General features: G+C 66.2%; 2 protein-coding genes across 34 annotated transcripts in view; one reads left to right on the forward strand and one right to left on the reverse strand.

Annotated features, from left to right (window-relative positions):
- Nucleotides 1-9834, reverse strand: part of LOC112662100 (maestro heat-like repeat family member 5) — a 26824-nt gene extending 16990 nt beyond the window's left edge. For 4 of the 27 annotated variants that reach the window (XR_007401623.1, XM_049092815.1, XM_049092800.1 and 1 more), the window contains exons 1-11: nt 9308-9807; nt 8215-8247; nt 7917-8058; nt 5674-5822; nt 4566-4739; nt 3882-3998; nt 3411-3530; nt 2794-2943; nt 2549-2671; nt 2356-2432; nt 1645-1780 (exon numbers count right to left, since the gene is read on the reverse strand). Coding sequence is in view for 24 of the 27 variants with exons in the window: in XM_049092815.1 (XP_048948772.1) it covers nt 1645-1780; nt 2356-2432; nt 2549-2671; nt 2794-2943; nt 3411-3530; nt 3882-3998; nt 4566-4739; nt 5674-5822; nt 7917-8058; nt 8215-8223 (1197 nt within the window). In the remaining 3 variants the exon portion in view is untranslated. Of the gene's footprint in view, nt 1-1644; nt 1781-2355; nt 2433-2548; nt 2672-2764; nt 2944-3410; nt 3531-3881; nt 3999-4565; nt 4740-5673; nt 5823-7916; nt 8059-8214; nt 8248-9307 lie in introns of those variants that run through there. The other 23 variants (XR_007401624.1, XM_049092818.1, XM_049092819.1 and 20 more) reach the window with 17 other exon arrangements.
- LOC112662102 (collagen alpha-2(I) chain-like) lies at nt 9388-15900 on the forward strand. 7 transcript variants are annotated; one of them, XM_049092824.1, is made up of 4 exons: nt 9388-11193; nt 12052-13397; nt 14077-14327; nt 15093-15900. In XM_049092824.1, exons 2-4 carry the CDS (start codon nt 13172-13174, stop codon nt 15594-15596), a joined length of 981 nt encoding a protein of 326 aa, XP_048948781.1. In that variant the 5' UTR covers nt 9388-11193; nt 12052-13171; the 3' UTR covers nt 15597-15900. The 7 variants fall into 7 exon arrangements, 5 of the variants coding, with proteins under 5 accessions (XP_048948781.1, XP_025306243.3, XP_048948780.1 ...); XM_025450458.3 differs by having other exon boundaries at nt 9390-11193; nt 13326-13397; XM_025450460.3 differs by having other exon boundaries at nt 9410-11193; nt 13326-13397; nt 14826-15900.
- Nucleotides 15901-17082: the final 1182 nt, after the last annotated feature.

The following is a 17082-nucleotide window of genomic DNA, read 5'->3' on the forward strand; positions in this document are numbered from 1 at the left end:
TGGGTATTTCCCCCCCAAATCAAAACACAGTCAGTACAGGGACCCACACACAGACATGCACGGCGGCTGTATGTATCGTAGTAGCCCAGCCTGGGAGCATCACGACGCCCCTCGTCCAGTGAGGACGCCGGACACGCGGGAACCCGGACAGACACGGCTCCGCAGCAAAGAGGGACGCGCCGTGCACACGAGCTGCGGTGGAGGCGCGTCTCCGAACCATTGTGCTGAGTGCGACGAACCCGGGCAAAACAAGCGTGTCCCCGTGTGATCGCACTTATACAGAGTTCCAGGAGACGCAGGCTGTGACGACGACAACAGCGAGGAGAGGGGTTCCACGGTGGCGTGAGGAAGCTTTGGGGGGTGATAAGCATGCTCATCGTCTTGATTTGGGGGATACTTTCACCAGTAGAGGTTGCAACGTCTAGAACCGTCCACTTTGTGCGCGGTTTTGTGTGTGTGGCGGTCGGCTTCCCGTGGTTCATCCATCCTGTGGCCTCACTTCTCCTGCCCTGGTCCGTCCCTCCCGGGACTGTGCTCCCGTGACGTGTTAGACTCGGGGACCCCCAGGCACCCAGTCCCGGCTGCTGGCCACTCAGGACCCGGCCGCCAAGCTTCCGTCCCCTCACAGAGGGCCACCCGTGGCCAGTGACTGGCCGGGGGCCTGGCGGGGTGATGCTCTCGTGGAATGGCCTGGGCGCCAGAGCTCCCCAGCGGGCAGCCGAGACTTCCCCGCGGTGACCCCACCCTGCCCTCTCGGCTCCCCACGGCCTCCCTGACTCTGAGCTCACAATCTGCTCCCTGGGAGCCCAGCCCCTGCTGCGTCCTGTCTCCAGGCGGGTCTCCGTGTCCTCCTGACGAACCCCCCCACCCCGAGCAGGAATGTGTGTGGCTCGTCAGCGCCCCGCTCAGCGCAGCGCAGCACATGGTGGGCACGACGGCTCCCTGCCTGCCCTGCTTTGTGTTCGTGGGACCTAACCTAAAGTCCTTGAGAAAAGTGGTTCTTGGGGGACCCTGTCACCCAGGCCTCCTGTCACTGCGCACTGGAAGGCCACCAGGACTCTGGCGGGGTTCCCGTGGACGGGAGCCCTCAAGCCCGCACTCTGGGCATGGCCTTGTGACCTGCCTGCCTGGTGGCACGTGGGTGGATGTGTGTCTCTGCCACCCCGGGGGGACAGTGTGTGGTGCAGGCGGGGAGCTGGGTCACGCTGGGCCTGATGGGTGGGGATTGGGGCCGCCCTGTCCGCACCTCGCAGGCCGTGTTTGTTAAGGGCTGCAGGAGCCCGTGAGTAGGCAGCTGGAAGCTGCACACGTTTGGGGGGCTTGGGGGAGTGCTTTTGCGCCCTAGTCCCATCTGAGCCACAAAACATCAGTGGGCTGCGTGGACACCAGACCCCATCAGAACTCAAGACGCAGACTTTTCCAGAGTGAAGACAGGTCTGTGGTAAAGTCGGGTGAAAGCTGGGCTGGGCCAGGGTCCTCTCTCCTGGGCTCCCTCATTCTCTCCCGCAACAAGGGCTGGACAAGCCAGCCCAGCCCCCAGCCCCCAGCCCCCAGCCCCCAGCTCCCAGCCCCCAGCCCCCAGCACCCAGCACCCAGCACCCAGCACCCAGAGACGGGAGAGCAACGCCCAGAACAGGCGGTCACCATGACGTCCGGGGCCAAGTCCAGCGGGGGTAAGCAGCTCTTCAGCATCTCCATGGGCGGGAGCATGTACAGGCTCTGCAGGCAGGTCTGCAGGATCCTGGACTTGACCGCGGGTTTGAGGCTGGGCCGCAGCTTGCTGGAAGAAACACGAAGACTGTGGACTCGTCACAGAGCCCAAGGTCCAGGAGTGAGAGACGTGGCTCGAACAGGTCTCCTGCAGGGAGACGGTTTCACAACTTAATATGTGGAAGTGGGTCTGGATTCCAGGCAGGACTGAGACCCTGGCTTGGTGCGGGGATGCTGTTGTCCCCAACAGGGAAAACAGAGCTCGTGTGGGCTGGGGGAGGCCACCCCAATCCATTCACGTGGGTTTACTGACATTTATTTGTGAGAAAACTTAGGAATTATTCTGTGGTCAGTGTCAGCTCTGTTAATGGGATCAGGGGTCAGCCTGTGAAAAAGGTCAGGGCTCAGCGTGTGACCAGGGTCAGGGCTCAGGGTGTGACTGGAGTCAGGGTCACGGCGTCCCCGTGGTAACAGCCCGTCTCAGATGGGAGCGAGGCCATCTGTCCCTGACCATATGTGACGTGGCTTCAGCAGGCCTGCCCCACACTGTGGCCCCTTTGTCACACCCCTTCCCCGCACGCATAGGCTCCCACCGCACACACAGAGGACTTGGCCTGTCTGTTCCTGGAGCCAGAGGGGAGTTACCTGAGCTCCATGATGACCAGTATGATCTTCTGCCGGAAGAGCGTGGCCAGGAAGTTGGGCTCCTTCTGGAGGATGGCCTGGGGGGGTCAGAGCAGGAGGTGCTCGGCGGCAGCTCGGGCCCAGCTCGATGTCTCCCCGTCGCCCTGGCTGCCCTGGACGCCCCTGCTGGCGGGTCCCCGTGCGAGCCCCTCACCAGGAGACACTGAATAAGCTCTGGTATCTGTGTGAATCTGTATCTCCGGGTGCTGTGCTCCTGCTTCAGGGCTTTCACAAGCATGACGGCCGCCGAGAGGAAGCTGGTTTCCAGGATGTTGTCCTGCCCGCGCAAATCAGGACAGCCTTAGCGGGGGTCCCTGGCATCCCGCCCCGCGGCCTGGCGCCCCCCACCACCACCAGAGGACGCCCGCACCCCCTGCTGCCGGGCGGGGCAGGGCTCACGTAGCAGCTGCAGGAGAAGTAGTAGACCATCCTGGAGATGACGTTGTCCACCCAGGGCAGGATGCGCTCCCCGGCGTGCAGGGCCATGTGCCCGTAGCAGAGCAGGGAGGTGCTGCTCACCCACCTCCAGTGCACGTCGGTGTACGGCTCCTGCCGACGGGGCGGGCGGCCTCTGGGGACTGTGCCCTGTGCCCTGGGTTGGGATCCCGTTCCCAGGCCCAGCGCCAGCCCCCCACCCCGTCCCGAAAGCCCCCCCTCCCCCGCCCCTCTAGCGGGAGTCGCCGCTTCTGCAGGCAGTGCCTCTCGCTCTTCCCAGCGCGGTACCTACGACTAGCAGAACGGGGGCACCCAGCATCCCCCCCAGGGCGGGTGCCCAGGTGGGGAGCTGGAGGTGCAGGCCACGCCCCGCACCCTGAGGCCGAGCCGGCCCACGGTTCCGGCCATCAGCCCCTACAGAGGCTGTGGATCTCATGTGTGGGGCCCCAGGGACCAGGCTCACAGGTGCCTGCCCCCTGGGGAGGTGGGCAGGGCAGGGGTCACCCGCACAGTTCCAGGGAGCGAACTGAGGCTCGGAGTGCCTGGACGACAGTCTCCAGGTCCCAGGCCGCCCTCCCTACCTGGTAGTCCGGGGACGTGCATGCAGTCCTCAGGACCCTGGTGCGGCCCAGGTGCTCCAGCGTGGCCCACACCTCCTGCAGGTGCGAGGACGACGCTATGCCGCTGGCCACTGCCATGCCCTGCCGGCCAAAAGAGCCAGTGAGCTGGGCCCCAGGTGGCAGTGGGGGACGTGGCCTCTATCCCCTGCCCCCTCCTCCTGAAAGCCCTACAAAGGTTGGCGGGTGAGGCCCGCTCCAGCCCTGAAGGGCGTGCACCCCACTGGGGCCACCGGGTCAGGATGCAGCTGGGACGTGGCTGAGGACGGGATGCGGCCCCGCGGTGATCAGGGCAGCGCTGGGTGCTGAGGGAGTCACCAAGTGGTGGCATCAAGGGCGGAAGGGCCCCCACCGTCAAGTAGCAAAGTCCACGCCGCGGGCTCGGGCGTCCTGGGGGCTGGGCTGAGGGGCTGGGGGCGCGGGCTGCGGGCGCACCTCCCGCTGGCCGGCCGTCTGGTGCGACAGCTCCAGGAGGCGCATCAGGTGCCTTCTCACCAGGTCGCTACTGGCACACTCTCTGAGGATCAGCCCATAAACCAGGAAGAGGAAGGCCTGGGAGGAGGAGCAAGGACAGGTGTCCCCGGCGGCCAGGGAAGGGGCAGCCCCGCGGCGGGTGTAGGGGGAACCCCTCCCGACCTGCACAGCCCCTGCCCTGGGCCGCCGTGCCCCTCCCCGCCCGCCTCGTGTGGCTTCTTTGCTGGGCCTGGGCCCCAAGCTTTGCGGCTCCCATAGGGCAGCACCCAGGCCCTGTGCCCTGGACAGGCCCTTGAGTCCCGACCCCACGTCGTGTGGGTGCAGGAGGTGCCCCCGGGGTCACCCAGGAATCCCCGTTGGCTTTCTCTCGAGGATACTGAGCGGGTTTCCTGGAGCGTGATGCCCACTGCGCGCAGGCCCTGCCGCCCTGGCCTCACCCAGCAGGCTGGTAGCCCACGCTCAGCAGGCGTGACGTGGCCCCCGGGCCCCCGTCCCCTTGTGGTAAAGGCACCCCTGCTGCCTGTCCGCCAGGTCGCGCACCCAGAGCTTCGGGTCGCAGCAGCCACACGCTCCGCCGCCGGCAGAGGCTCGTGGGCGTCTCTGGGCACTCGTGGGGACGCCCGGGCATGCCGCCCAGCCACTGACCTTCTCCACAGGCTGCTGGGGTTCCAGGTTCAAGGGCGCCAGCAGCTCCCGGATGCCAGGGTCGGCCACCTCCTTCCAGAGGAGCTGCAGACAGAACACAGTGCTCGGGCCCCAGTGACCTGCCCGGGGGAGCTGGAGCCCGAGTCCACTGGAGCCCCCGGGGATGGTGATCACCTGTGGGTGTCAGAGAACACAAGCTACTCCCGGGGAGGTTAAGGAGAGATTTGGGGGTGCCCCCCACCAGGGGGCTCACTCAAAGTGTGATTCCGGCCAGGCCGACCTGCGGCCCCTACCTGCAAGACACAGGTTGCACCCCTTAAACTGGCTGGTGAGCCCATGATGCCTGGCCCTGCGGCCTACCCTGAGAGTGCTCCCCAACCCTGCCCGGCCACCGTCCTGCTGGCCCCAGGGCCTTTGCACGGGCCTTTCCCACCGGCTGGGTTTCCCTTCCTCCCCAGTCTGAGCCAGGGTCTCCGAGGACGGGCTGGCCCTCGGCCAGTTTCCAGGGCCCCGCAGCTGAGCTCTGTGGCCTTGGAGCCGGGGTCCCTCTGGGGTACACGTCCTGCCGTGATCCCTCCTGCTCGATCCCATCTGGCAGCCCCACCCCACCCCCTCCGGATTATCTGGAGCAGGAATGGGGAGGACCGGGGGCAGGATGGCCCTGCCCCACCCAGCCCCGTGGCCCCGCACACCCCCCACCCTGGGGTAGCTCAGGCCCTCAGAAGACAGAGCAGGGCCTGGCCCCCACAATTGCAGGGGCCTGAGCTGGAGAGCCCTCTGCATCCCCCCAGGTTGGGAGGGCCCCGGCTGCGATGCCACCCTGTCCCTGCAGCCCCCAAGGCCGAGAGGTGGAGGCAGGCTATGTGTGGCTCCGTGGGGCTCTGGGCACTGAACACCCCTGGCATGGTCCCTGGGTCCCACCTGCCCCCCACTCGTGTCCCAGAGACTTCCTGCCTTCTGGCACCTTCTGCCACACGTCCCGGAAGGTCAGGGGCTCAGGGACCCGGAGGCCAGTGGAGGCTGAGAGGCAGTGTGGGTCCCGGGGCCCCGGGGTGGTGGAGGGTGGCATCCTGCTGGGACGAGCGGGGGAGGGGGGGCCAGGCCCCACCTGGGTGTGCTCCTCGATGCGGTGCTGGATCGCCTCCAGCACTCTGCTCCTCTGCGAGTCTGACATGGCCCTGATCTGGCCCAGGAGCTCTTCCTCCCACGGTGATCTGTCACCCAGGGACTCGTCCAAGGTCGCCCTGCCCGGGTGACCTGCAGAGGACAGACAAGCAGCCCTGCGCTGGGGGCGCCCCTACACCTCTCAGCTCCTGCCCTGGCCGGGCTCCACACCACTGTCTTTGCAGTGCATCTGCGGGGAAACCGTGGGAGAGCAGCCAGGAGGCTGCAAGCATGGGACGGGGGAGGGCAGAGGCCACTGGGGCGCTGGGACACGGCCCTGGGCACAGCCGCCTGCAGATGCCAGCCAGCCTGGCGGAGGCGGAGGGAACGCAGCTCACGACAGGAGCACAAAACTCCAGCCCAAGACAACGGAGTCCCGAAGCTCATGGTTTGGAAGAAAAAACAAAACAAAAAGAAGAAAAAGAAAAAGAAAGAAGAGGAGAAAGAAGAAGAAGAAGAAGGAGGAGGAGGAGGAGGAGGAGGAAGGGGAGGAGGAAGGGGAGGAGGAGGAGGAGGAAGAAGAAGAAAAAAGACTAGCCAGGGTCCCTACTCACAGCAAAATCAAGAGCAGGCTGTTACAATATTTGAATTTCCAAACAACAACTTAAATATACAGAGCAGACTGGGCTTTGTTTTTTTTTTGTTGTTGTTGTTGTTTTTGTTTTTTTTTAATTCATGAGACACACAGAGAGAGGCTGAGACCCAGGCAGAAGGAGAAGCAGGCTCCCTGCGGAGAGCCCGATGCCGGACTCGATCCTGGGACCCCGGGGTCAGGCCCTGAGCCGAAGGCAGAGGCTCAACCACTGAGCCACCCGGACGTCCCTGGGCTTTGTTATTAGGAATCCCGGAGTAGAGAAGGGCTTTCTAAATAGGACACCAGGGCAGAAACAAAGGGAGAAGAGTTTTAGGGTTCGTGGCCCCGACCCGGGGCGCAGTCTGCACGGCCGGCCACGCGGCGACCCCTGAAGAGATCTCTGCCGTGGGCACAACAGCTCAGACTGACTGTCCGGGAAACAACTCGGTGTCGGGAGAGGCAGTGGAGGCGCCCCGAAGACCCCGTGGCCAGCAGAGAAATGGGAAGGCGTGCACCCCCCTCCCGCCCACCAGTGATAAAGGAGACGCAGAGTAAAAGCACAAGGACCTAGGACTCGAGCCAGCGAGGGGGAAGCTGGTCTCCCCCCCTGGGGCCGGGGCAGGGGGTGGGAGGTGGGGTGGGGGGTGGGGAGAGGGTTCATCTTGAAAGGTAATTTAGCAACAGGTCTCAAAAATAAGTAACAATCGTGTTCAGGCCAGCCGGGCGGGCTTCCTCTCTCGTACACTCAATGCAGCCTGGAGCCTTTGGTAAAACCGAGCGTCCGGGCTTCCGGCGGCCTGAGGTAACCAATACTTCTCTGATCAGCCGAGACGGGCGCGCGGCCAGCACCCGCCGGGAACGGACACAAAGTCAGGTCTGGGGTCGGGCGCCTGCGGGCCCCGCGCTGCCCGTCCGCCCCAGACCTCACGCCCTCCCGGCCGCGCGCGCCCCACGGCCCCCGGGCCTGCTGGTGTGTCCCAGTGTGTCCCACTCGGGGACCCCCACCCCCCTGACACCCGGAGCCAGGGTCACTGCTCAGAGCGAGGGCCAGGCCCAGACTTGAGCTGCTGGTTAGGCGACCTCCCTGCTGGCGCGGCCCGTGGACCTGTCCGTCCACCCTTTTGTTCCTTGGTTCAATCAGTAGAAGCTTCTTGAGCATCTACCACTCACCAGGCATGGGAACCACAAATAAACCCAAAATGCTCCTGTTTACCACACTCTCGAGGGGTCTGTGCCTCCAGGGCAGGTGGGAGCCCCCCCCACCCCTGCCTCATGGGGCTGCAGGAGGGGCAGCTGGAAGGAGAACGCCAGGAGCTTGCTGCCCGGCGGCAGGTGGTGCCCGCCCAACCCCCACCCGCACCCGCTCCCAGGAGGCCGCAGACCCCGGTGTCCCTCGCCCGCTTGCAATGGCTCCAGACATTTCCGAAGTTTCTGTCAGGTGCCAGTGGAGCCGTCCCTCCACCCCCAGCAGACACGGCAACCCGAAGCAAGGCCCCCAGGGAAGAGGTGTGCTCCAGGCCTGGAGGACCAGGACAGTGCCATCCAGGGACAGCCCAGCAGGCCCTTGAGGGCCCTGGACCCCGCACCCCCAGCCCCGAGCCCGCCCTGCTCACCGACATCCCGCTTCTGTTCCTCTGTGGGCAACAGGCAGGTGGACCTCCACTGGGACCCATGGAAGCCGTCGCTGGGTGCAGCCACCATGGACAGGCTCTCCTGATGGGAGCACAGGTCCTGGGGGGCAGGGGCGGGACCACACTGGCCTCCCACCTCTGTCAGGCATCCCAACTCTGCTGGGCCCACCACCCCAACCAGGCACCCCAACCTTGCTGGACCCCCATCTCGGTCAGATACCTCAACCCTGCTGGGCCCCCCACCCCGGCCAGGCACCCCAACCCAGGCTGGGCCCCCTACCTCGAGCATGCAGCCTCACGAGCTCCAGGTGACCTAGGGAAGGAGGGACAGATTAGGTTCCTACTGTGAGCTGATGTTCAGGGCCCCCCATCCTTACCAGGCCCCCCTCCCTGGAGGTTCTGGGATTCCGTATCCACACTGTCCGTACCAGCACATCCCAGAGACATTGCAGAGGGGCCAAAGGGGCTTGACCCCTGTGGCCTGGGCCGGGTAGAGAGGTCATGTGCTCTGAGAGGCCTGGGGGCCCCGTGGCAACCTGGGCCCTCCCCGGTCCTCACCTCCCCTGGACCATCCATGCCCACCCCCCGAAGGGCCTGGTTCTGGGGGACCTTCTGGTTCAGAGGGTCCAGGACAGGCCGGAATCGGCTGCCAGTCTGGGGTGAGGGGCACCCTGGGACGCCTGCAGACGGGACCTCCCTCAGGCCCTGACCGGGCTCTTCCTCTGGGGGAGGGCACCTCTGAGCCCCGCAGCCATGCTGGGGCTCTGGCTTCCCTTTGCCCCCTAGTGACTCCCCAAAACTGTGCACTCACCCTCTCACCCTCTCACTGCCCCCATCTGCCTGGGCCCCAAAGGGACTCACACGTCTCCTGGCACCTCCCCACCCCCATCCGGTTCCCTCCCCTCTGGGGAGGGCGTCTGCACTCCAAGGCCCCAATGCATCCAGGGACGGATGAAGGCAAGCGGATCCATGAGCACGTGCCCGCCAGTGGACGCACCCAAGGGAGAGCCAGAGAAGGCACCCGGCCCCTCCCTAGGCAGGGACACCGGGCCAGGAGCCCTGTCCACCTGGCCTCTTACGCCCACCGGCCCAGAACCAGGAGAGGTGGGTGCTGGCCTGGTACTCAGCCCCTCTCGCACGAGCTCACCAGCCAGACCTGGGTCTCGGGGCCCCATGCACACCATGAGTCTCCCTGCACCATCCCTCTTGCCACCTTTCTTCCCTCACTTGACCAATGTCCCATGTCCCTCTGCCCAGGCCTGGAGGATGTGACAAGTGACAACCACAGCCCACCCCAGGCCGAGCTGGCCGGTCTCCTGTCCAGGGCCCCCGTGGCTCCTGCCCTACCTCAGCGGCCCCACTTTTGCTCTGACCTGGCAATCCAGTCCTGAGGACGCCCTCAGCACCCCGCGCTCAGGTGTGGGTCCCTGAGGAGAAGACCCCTGTGACCTGCACTCTGGCTCCAGGCTCTGGCGGGGAGGATGCCCGTGTGTTCCCAGAAGACAGTTGAGCCCCTTCTGCAAACTGCTGCGGGGAGGGGGTCCAGGCGGTTCACCAGGGCTGAGCTGAGGCTCGTGGGGCTGGCACCCCCAAGAGACACCCCTGAGACCCGAGGTCCTGTCTCCCGAGAAGCAAGTCCAGAGACCAGGGCTCCCCTGTGGCCCCCAACAGCCCCGCAGGCCTGAGAATTCCAGCCTCCAACCGACGCCCCCGGGCAGTTGGGGCCTTCCCCCTGCGTATGGCCGTGGGCTCGGTTCTCCGAGGCCCAGGGGGACCCCGGCTGGGTGCTGACCCAGACAGTCCCGGGGACAGTGTGGCCCCCTGGCGGCCTCGCTCCAGGGCTCTCCTCTGAGACAGGCCCGGGCCTGCTCCTGACGGGCACCCTGACGACCTCTGGGGGCGCTTGTCCCCCGCAGCATCCGGGGCCCACCCGCCTGAGACCACCGGACGGGTTTGGGCTCACGGGGTCGCTGGGTCGAGCGTCTCAGCTCCTGCTGCCCAGGGCTGTGCCCTGGAAACCGCGAGAATATGAAAGGGGTCCAGTCTTGCCCGCCCCACCCCACCCCCGCCGCCCACCGCTGCCCAAGGAGGATTCGGTGACATTCTCTCCTTCGGGCGCACACGGGGACCGGGGGGCTCTCAGGGGTGGGGCTAACCAGCTGCCCCTTGGAGGGGCCTCTGGGGAGACAGCCCCCTCCCGTGCTGCCCCCCAAGGGATCCTCTTCCCACCTCCCCACTTCGGGGACAGCACACCCCCATCCCTGGGCAGACCAGCAGTCCCCAGCCTGGCAAGGTCACACGGGGCCTGGGGCTGACCCTGCACCCGGGACTCCCTCCCCCAGCAGGTGTCTGCAGGGTGGCTTCCCTGAGGAGCCTCTGCCCGCGGAGAGTTCTTGTTGGAGGAACTTTCTGGCCTGAGAGACACCTGCGCCCGCCAGCCGCCCTGGGGCAGCTGTGGGGCCCTCACTGGTGTGGGGCCGCTCCCGGGGGCATCTCTGATGCACAGTGGGCTCCCCGGTTCCTGAGGCAGAGAGTCCCAGAGCCCACAGACAGAGGTCCCCCGCCTCGGCCGAGCCCGGGTGAGGCCCCAGGAGGCGAGGCCGCTCTAGGTCGGAGGCGGGCAGTGGGTGGGCAAGAGGATGTGAAGCGGCCACCAGCAGGGGCCCATGAGGAGCGTGGCCCCCAGGAGCTGGAGACGGGGACCCCAGGCTCGGACAGAAAGGGGAGCCGGGGGCTGCAGGCCGCTGTGGCCGGTGTCAGGGCCCGTGTCAGGGCCGGTGTCAGGGCCGCGTGTAGGGGAAAGCCCCGGATGAGGCCTCCCTGGTTCGGGCAGTGACCACCTTGGGGGGCGTTTTGGAAGCTGCAGCCAGAGGGACCATGTGCCTCCGGGTCGTGGGTGTTTCTCCCTCTGCCCCCTGTCCCCTGACACAACCCACGGAGTGGGTGGGACCGGGCGGGGGACACCAGCGCAGCCCAGGCCAGGCTCTGGGGCACTGTGGGGTCACATCGAGGGTTCCCAATCCCTTCAAACCCTCTGGGTCATTTGTCATGAGCAGAGGGGCCCGAGTTCACCCTGGGATGTGTCACGGTGGGGACTTACCAAACATGCTCAACACCCTGGAGCACCGTGGGATGGAACCGGACCTTCCGGCCACACGGGGTGATGGGACTCCGGAAGGCACATCTGAATGGGGCCCTCAGTCCCTGGCCCCCGGTGGCATGCCCATCTCCGTGGCAACGAGGGCCACGTGAGGAAGAGGTGAGCGGGCGCCGGGCCTGCACGTGGGGCTTCGAAGCTCAGAGCACAAGGGCAGGCTGCAGGCGGGGGCCCCAGGCAGGCCGGGGCTGGGCAGGCAGCCACTTGAGGGCAAAGCCAGCCGCCTGGGGACAGATCGGAGCAGAAGTGGGCAGGTGCCAGGGCCCTGAGAGGTGCCTGTTGGCAGGGGCCCCCCGGCTGAAGGGCTTGGAACCCCCAGGCCCTGAGCTCAGTGGGCAGGCCCACCCTAGCCTGGGGCCTGGGAGAGGGTGTCCTACTCCTGACAGCCCTTCCCTGGGCCCTCACCCAGCCTGGAGGAGGCATCCCGGAGGAGGAGCTGAGCAGGGCCGGGGAAACTGAGGCCTGAGGATAGCTAGAGATGGATGGTGCAGGGCAGGCGGCGTCCCACCTCCCCAGGAGCAGCCGAGGGCCTCGCACAAGACAAAGGCTCGGGGGGCCCTGGGGTGGAGCTGGTGAGGCCCATCCGAGCCGGGGTCAGAAGCCAAGCAGTGACCAGGACTCAAGGGGCAATATCCAGACAGGGTGCAGGTGTCAGTGGTGCAGCCCTTGCCCTGGGGTTGGCGACCAAGGGCCTGAGGAAGTGAGAGGGTGGCCCTCACCCCGGAGTGGGTACGGTGTCAGGGGCAACCTGGGAAGGCCTCTTGGAGAAGGCAGAGAGGGACAGAGGCCCCTGGGTGCTCTTGGGGGGACCACGTGAGAGGAGGGCCATCATGGGGGTTTACGGTGGCAGCAGTGGGGAGCAGGGTGCGGCCTGACAAGGGATCCCCGCTCCAGCAGTGAGGCTCCGTGGACGCAGAAGGGCGCGCGCCTCACGCCGAGGTCTCCTGCCCCCTGACCCAGGTCTCTGCTGTCCCCCACGCACCTGTCACTGCTATAGTTTGAAGACCCAGAACCCCGTGTATGGAAATCTAGATTGACCGCTGGACAGAGCGACCCGGGGCGCCAGCACCTCCATGTGGAGTGACCCCTGGGCCCGGGAAGACCGTGAACACCAGGGAGTCCGGGCGCCCACGCTGCTCACGTCATAGAGGGGCTGGCTCGACCCGGGGCCCACGCTGTGCTCGAGACTTCGCTCCTGCCCCCCGAGGTCCACACGGGCTGGCAGCACGGGGGAGACGGGGGGGGGGCGCAGTTTCTGCTGAGTGGATCCCTCCCTGGCAGGGAGCGGCGGGATGGGGAAGGCAGGGCTCCTCCGAGTCCCGCTGCAGCCCACGGCTCCCAGCGACAGGCTGTCACCATCTGACTCACTCACTTATTCAGTACATGATAATCGAACGCCCAGAATGTACTGTCCCCCCGTCAGCTGGGGAGAGGAAGACGGTGTGAGCGGACGGGCTGTGCCCAGGGGCTCCACCTGGCAGGGAGACAGACTCACTGGAAGGAAAGGGGAAACCGTCCAGGTGTGCCTGGGGGAATCAGGGCAGGCCTCCTGGAGGAAGGGGCATCCGAGCCGGGGCTTGCAGCATGGGTAGGAGCTCGCCAGATGGCGAGGGAAGAAAAGGTGTCGCAGCCCACATGGGGGACAGCCCCAGCGAGTGTCAGGGTAGGAGGTGGTGTGCAAGGGCCCAGCCCGGGGCGGGGGATGCACCTGCCGGGGGAGAGGGTCTCGGCCACAGGAAGGTAGCGTCTGGTATCCAAGCTCCCCGCATTCCCCCCGGACCCCCTCCTGCTCCTTGGGGGCCTCGGCCCACAGCCCTGCTGCTGCGGCATCCACCCTGACTCTCCAGGGTCCGGTGGGGCCAGGGAGGGGGAGGCCGGGGCCGGACAGGGCTGTGGGCAGCTTCCAGATGCCTGCAGCCCAGTGGCTGGGCCGGGCCTGCGCCCCCTGTGGTCAGCCCTGCTCCGGGCTCAGGCGAACACCTGCTCCTCCCCCGCGTGCTGCGTGGCCGGGGCACATTCCTCGGCCTCCCTGTGCCTCGGCCACGGCCACCCGGGGCGTGAGGCAGATTACTGGGCGTTGATGACTAAAACGCTGGGCAAGCGTGCTGGGCAGGGACAGTGGAAGTGCGAGGACGCCCGGGGAGGAGTGGGGGGTGGACACTCAGGGGCCCTGGGGGGGGCGGGGAGGGGCGAGAGCCTGCGGGCTGGGCCTCGTCCTCACACCGGGTCCTCAGGAAACAGCGGCTGGGACAGAAGGAGGAGGAAGCACAGCCCAGAGCCCAGCGAGTGGAGCAGAGGACGAGCAGGTGGGCGAGCGAGCGAGCACGGAGCCCCCCACGTTTGCGTCCTTGCCCACGGCCGCCGCCCATCTGCACAGTCTGGGCCCTTCAGCGTCTCAGGAGATTTCTGGGCGCCTGGAATAACACGCTCTGCCCTAGTTTTCTGGCAGCCCCGGGCTCAGTGAGGGAGTGAGTAGGTGAGCAGGGCGCTGAAGGGGTGAGCGGGGAGGTGAGGGGGTGAGAGTGAGGAGGTGAGCAAGGAGGTGAGCGGGGAGGTAAGGGGGTGAGGAGGTGAGTGAGGGGGTGAGCAGGGAGGTGAGGGGTGAGCGAGAGGGTGAGCAGGGAGGTGAGGGAGGGCCCTGAGCACAGGAGGGACGCTGGAACGGGAGCTGCTCCCTGGGAGCTGCAGGTCACCAGCCATGGCCGCCCCCCCCGCCCCCCCCCCGACTCCATCGTCACCGCAGCAGCACTCGAGGTGGCTGAGCTCACGTCAAGGGCCCCAAGTGTGTCTGCGCCCCTGACACTGCTGGTCCGCCCACGCTCACCCCAGTGCAACAGTCGCACCTCAAATGAGTGGCTTCCTCTCGGACCCGAAGTCGGGGCGGGTGGCCCAAAGTGAGCTTGGACACTGCATGTCCCCCCATCCCCCGGACCCCCCTCCTCCTGCCTTCTTCCTGCGGGAGCTTTGTTCCTCCCTGTCCCCAAGGTGGCTGCCTGCCTCCGACCATCACATCAGACAAAGGAGGTCACATCCCTGTGGCCAAAGGGGTGAACAGTTCCAAGTCTGCTGGAAACAAGAGCCCTCCTGTCAGCTGTACACAGGGACCCTTATGCCGCATCGGCAGGAAACGGGCCACGTGGCCACATCGGACACACCAGGGCTTCCGTGGGAGGGACGGGGCGTGGATGTCGAGCCAGCCACCGGCAGGATCCATAGAGAGACGCGGGTTACTCAAGGTGAGTCCTTGGGTCCGCATCCTCCCGCGTCCTCCTGCGTCCTCCACTCGGCGGCAGACCGACCCCATGTCCCCGCCGCCGCTACGTCACCCACTTCGCACGTCTGGTGGCGGGAGTCCATCCCCCCACTTGCCTGCGAGTCCCGCTGCAGTCACCTCAGGGCCCCTGGGGCCCCACAGAGACACAGATGCGGCTGATGGTGGACAGGGACCCGTCCCCAGCGGCGCCCCCACCTGGGCCACAGGGCTCTCCTGATGCCAAGCGCACGGGCACCCCCGCCTCTGCCAACCTGGGGTGAACTTTGTGGCCCTCGGGTCGCAGGTGGTGTGTCCCCTCAAGGAGCCCCTTGGTGGCAGCAGGAGGTGATGGCCGACCCCCCCCCCCCCCCACGCCCGGGCTGATGAAATACCCACCCCCCGGGGCCTGACAGTCACTCGATTCCTTCCCTGTGTCCCTGGCCACCGCTCTGAGGCTGACATGATCCCCCCCCATCCACAGGCACCTCCCAAAGGACCAGCTCACTTCGGGTGAAGCTGCCTGGGTGTCCCCCACCTTGGGGCCCAGAGGGCCAGCCTCCTGCCTCCCCAACAGAAGTCCCCTCCACAGCACCCCTGGCCCGGGTCACCCCAGACCGTCTCGGGGACCTCCAAGGCCGGCGACCTCACGACCCCTGCAAAGGCAGCAGGGAGGGAGGGGGGACACGGGTCATCGCACACCCGGACACCCATCGAGGGCGGCGGTAACGAAGCCGCGCCGTCCCCCCAGGGCCGCACAGATGGCGAAGAAGCCGTCCTCACGCTCTCCCGGGGTGCGGCTGGGTGGGCACAGGCCAGAGCTCTCCGGAAGCCGGCAGCCACGGGCACAAAGGACGTGGTTGGGTGGGCCCAGCGACCACCCGCCCTCCACGCCACCCGGTGGAGGAATCTGAGCCCAGGTGTGTTCAAACCCCGGAGCAGCACCGGCCACAAGATGCCAACCCCAGGCCCCCTTGGCAGCCAGGGCGCTGGGCCAACCCCACGGTCCCCACCCTTTCCCCGAGGCGGTCAGTCCGGGGTGGGGGGCCTCCTGCACACTTGTGGGGTCGCGGGGGTCACGGGGGTCGTGGCAGCCACGGGGTTAGGGGGTTTCCAGCCACCTGGAGGCTCGCAGTGGGGCCCCGTGCAGGGCAGGTGGAACAAGCCGGACAGCTTGGGGGGCCCTGTCCCGGGGGCTGCGCCCTGCTCCCCCTGCCCGTGCGGCCACCCCGCTGCCAGCACCCCACAGTCTTGATCACGGCAGCCGCAGAGAAGCCTTGATATCGGGGAGACTGATTCCTCCCGCTTCATTCTTCCTGTTCCAAACTGTGTTCGCCAGTCCTGTTCCTTCTCCTTTCCCTGCAAACGTCAGAATTTTTATTTTTTTAAAAAGATTTTATTGGGATCCCTGGGTGGCGCAGCGGTTTAGCGCCTGCCTTTGGCCCAGGGCCCAATCCTGGAGACCGGGGATCGAATCCCACGTCGGGCTCCCGGTGCGTGGAGCCTGCTTCTCCCTCTGCCTATGTCTCTGCCTCTCTCTCTCTCTCTCTCTCTCTCTCTGTGACTATCATAAATAAATAAAAATTTAAAAAAAATTTAAAAAAAGATTTTATTTATTCATAAGAGACACAGAGAGAGAGAGAGAGAGAGAGAGAGAGGCAGAGACCCAGGCAGAGGAGGAAGCAGGCTCCCTGCAGGGAGCCCGACGTGGGACTCGATCCCGGGTCTCCAGGATCCCGCCCTGGGCCGAAGGTGGCGCTGAGCCGAGCCCCCCGGGCCACCCCCTCCTCCTTTTCAACGTGTGCGTGTGCGTCCATGTGTGCTTCTCGCCTTCGTTCAGTAGCTAGGATTTCCACTACTCTCGATCTTAGTGGGAAAACCTTTGGCCTCTTAGCGCTGGTGACCGAGTCAGTGTCCGTTCCTGTAGACTCCCCTGCTCGGGCTGGAGGAGCTCCCCTCTCCTCCTGCTTTGCTGAGTTTTTATCGTAACCCGCAACCCGAGCGTTACCTTTTCTCAACTCTCTTCTCACATCAAGGGATGTGATCGGCCCCTTCTGTCCCGAAGCCCCTTAGTGTGGTGAGCGATGGGAAGCACCTGCTCGCGCGCGGGTTTTGGAGCCAGCGTTCAGCTCCTTGCGCCAGGCCTCGGTCAAAGCCAGGAGGAGGTCGGGACTAGGTCGGGGGACGCCCAGGGCAGCACCCGGATCCCGGGCCGAGAACTGCTGAAAGGAAGCTTGAAACAGACGCGGCGACATCGGCCGCGTGCCGCCACCCTCGGGACGTTCTGTGGGGGAGCAGGGTCCGCACGGCAACGGCTTTCCACTCTCCACGACACCTCCCGGGAGGGCGGCGGCGCTTACGGGGCAGTGCCGGTGTCCGAGGGCGTCCCTGCTGGGCGGGGCTGGGCTGTGGGGCTGGGTGCTCTGCACAGCCGAGTCCGGGGCACAGACAGCTGGCATCTTGGGGGCAGGTCTCGAGACATCTGAGCTACTAAGTCCCCCCCACCCGGGGACAGAGCCCCTCCCCACAGACGTCTGGTGTCCAAGGCCGGGGGTCAGCGGAGGCCACGAGCAAGGGTTCAGTCTGTAGGTTGGGCCCAGAAACCCCTGCGGCCACCTCGCCCTGCTCTGGATCCCTTAGTTCTTCGGACTAAGGGGTCACCAGCTGGTTGGGGGTGCCGCAGGATCCAGCCCTGGGCCCCTGGGCCATTTCCCTGACCTGACACTGGGTGCCCAAGCCAG

Source organism: Canis lupus, chromosome 13 (genome assembly GCF_003254725.2).
Source record: "Canis lupus dingo isolate Sandy chromosome 13, ASM325472v2, whole genome shotgun sequence".
Lineage (NCBI taxonomy): Eukaryota > Metazoa > Chordata > Mammalia > Carnivora > Canidae > Canis > Canis lupus.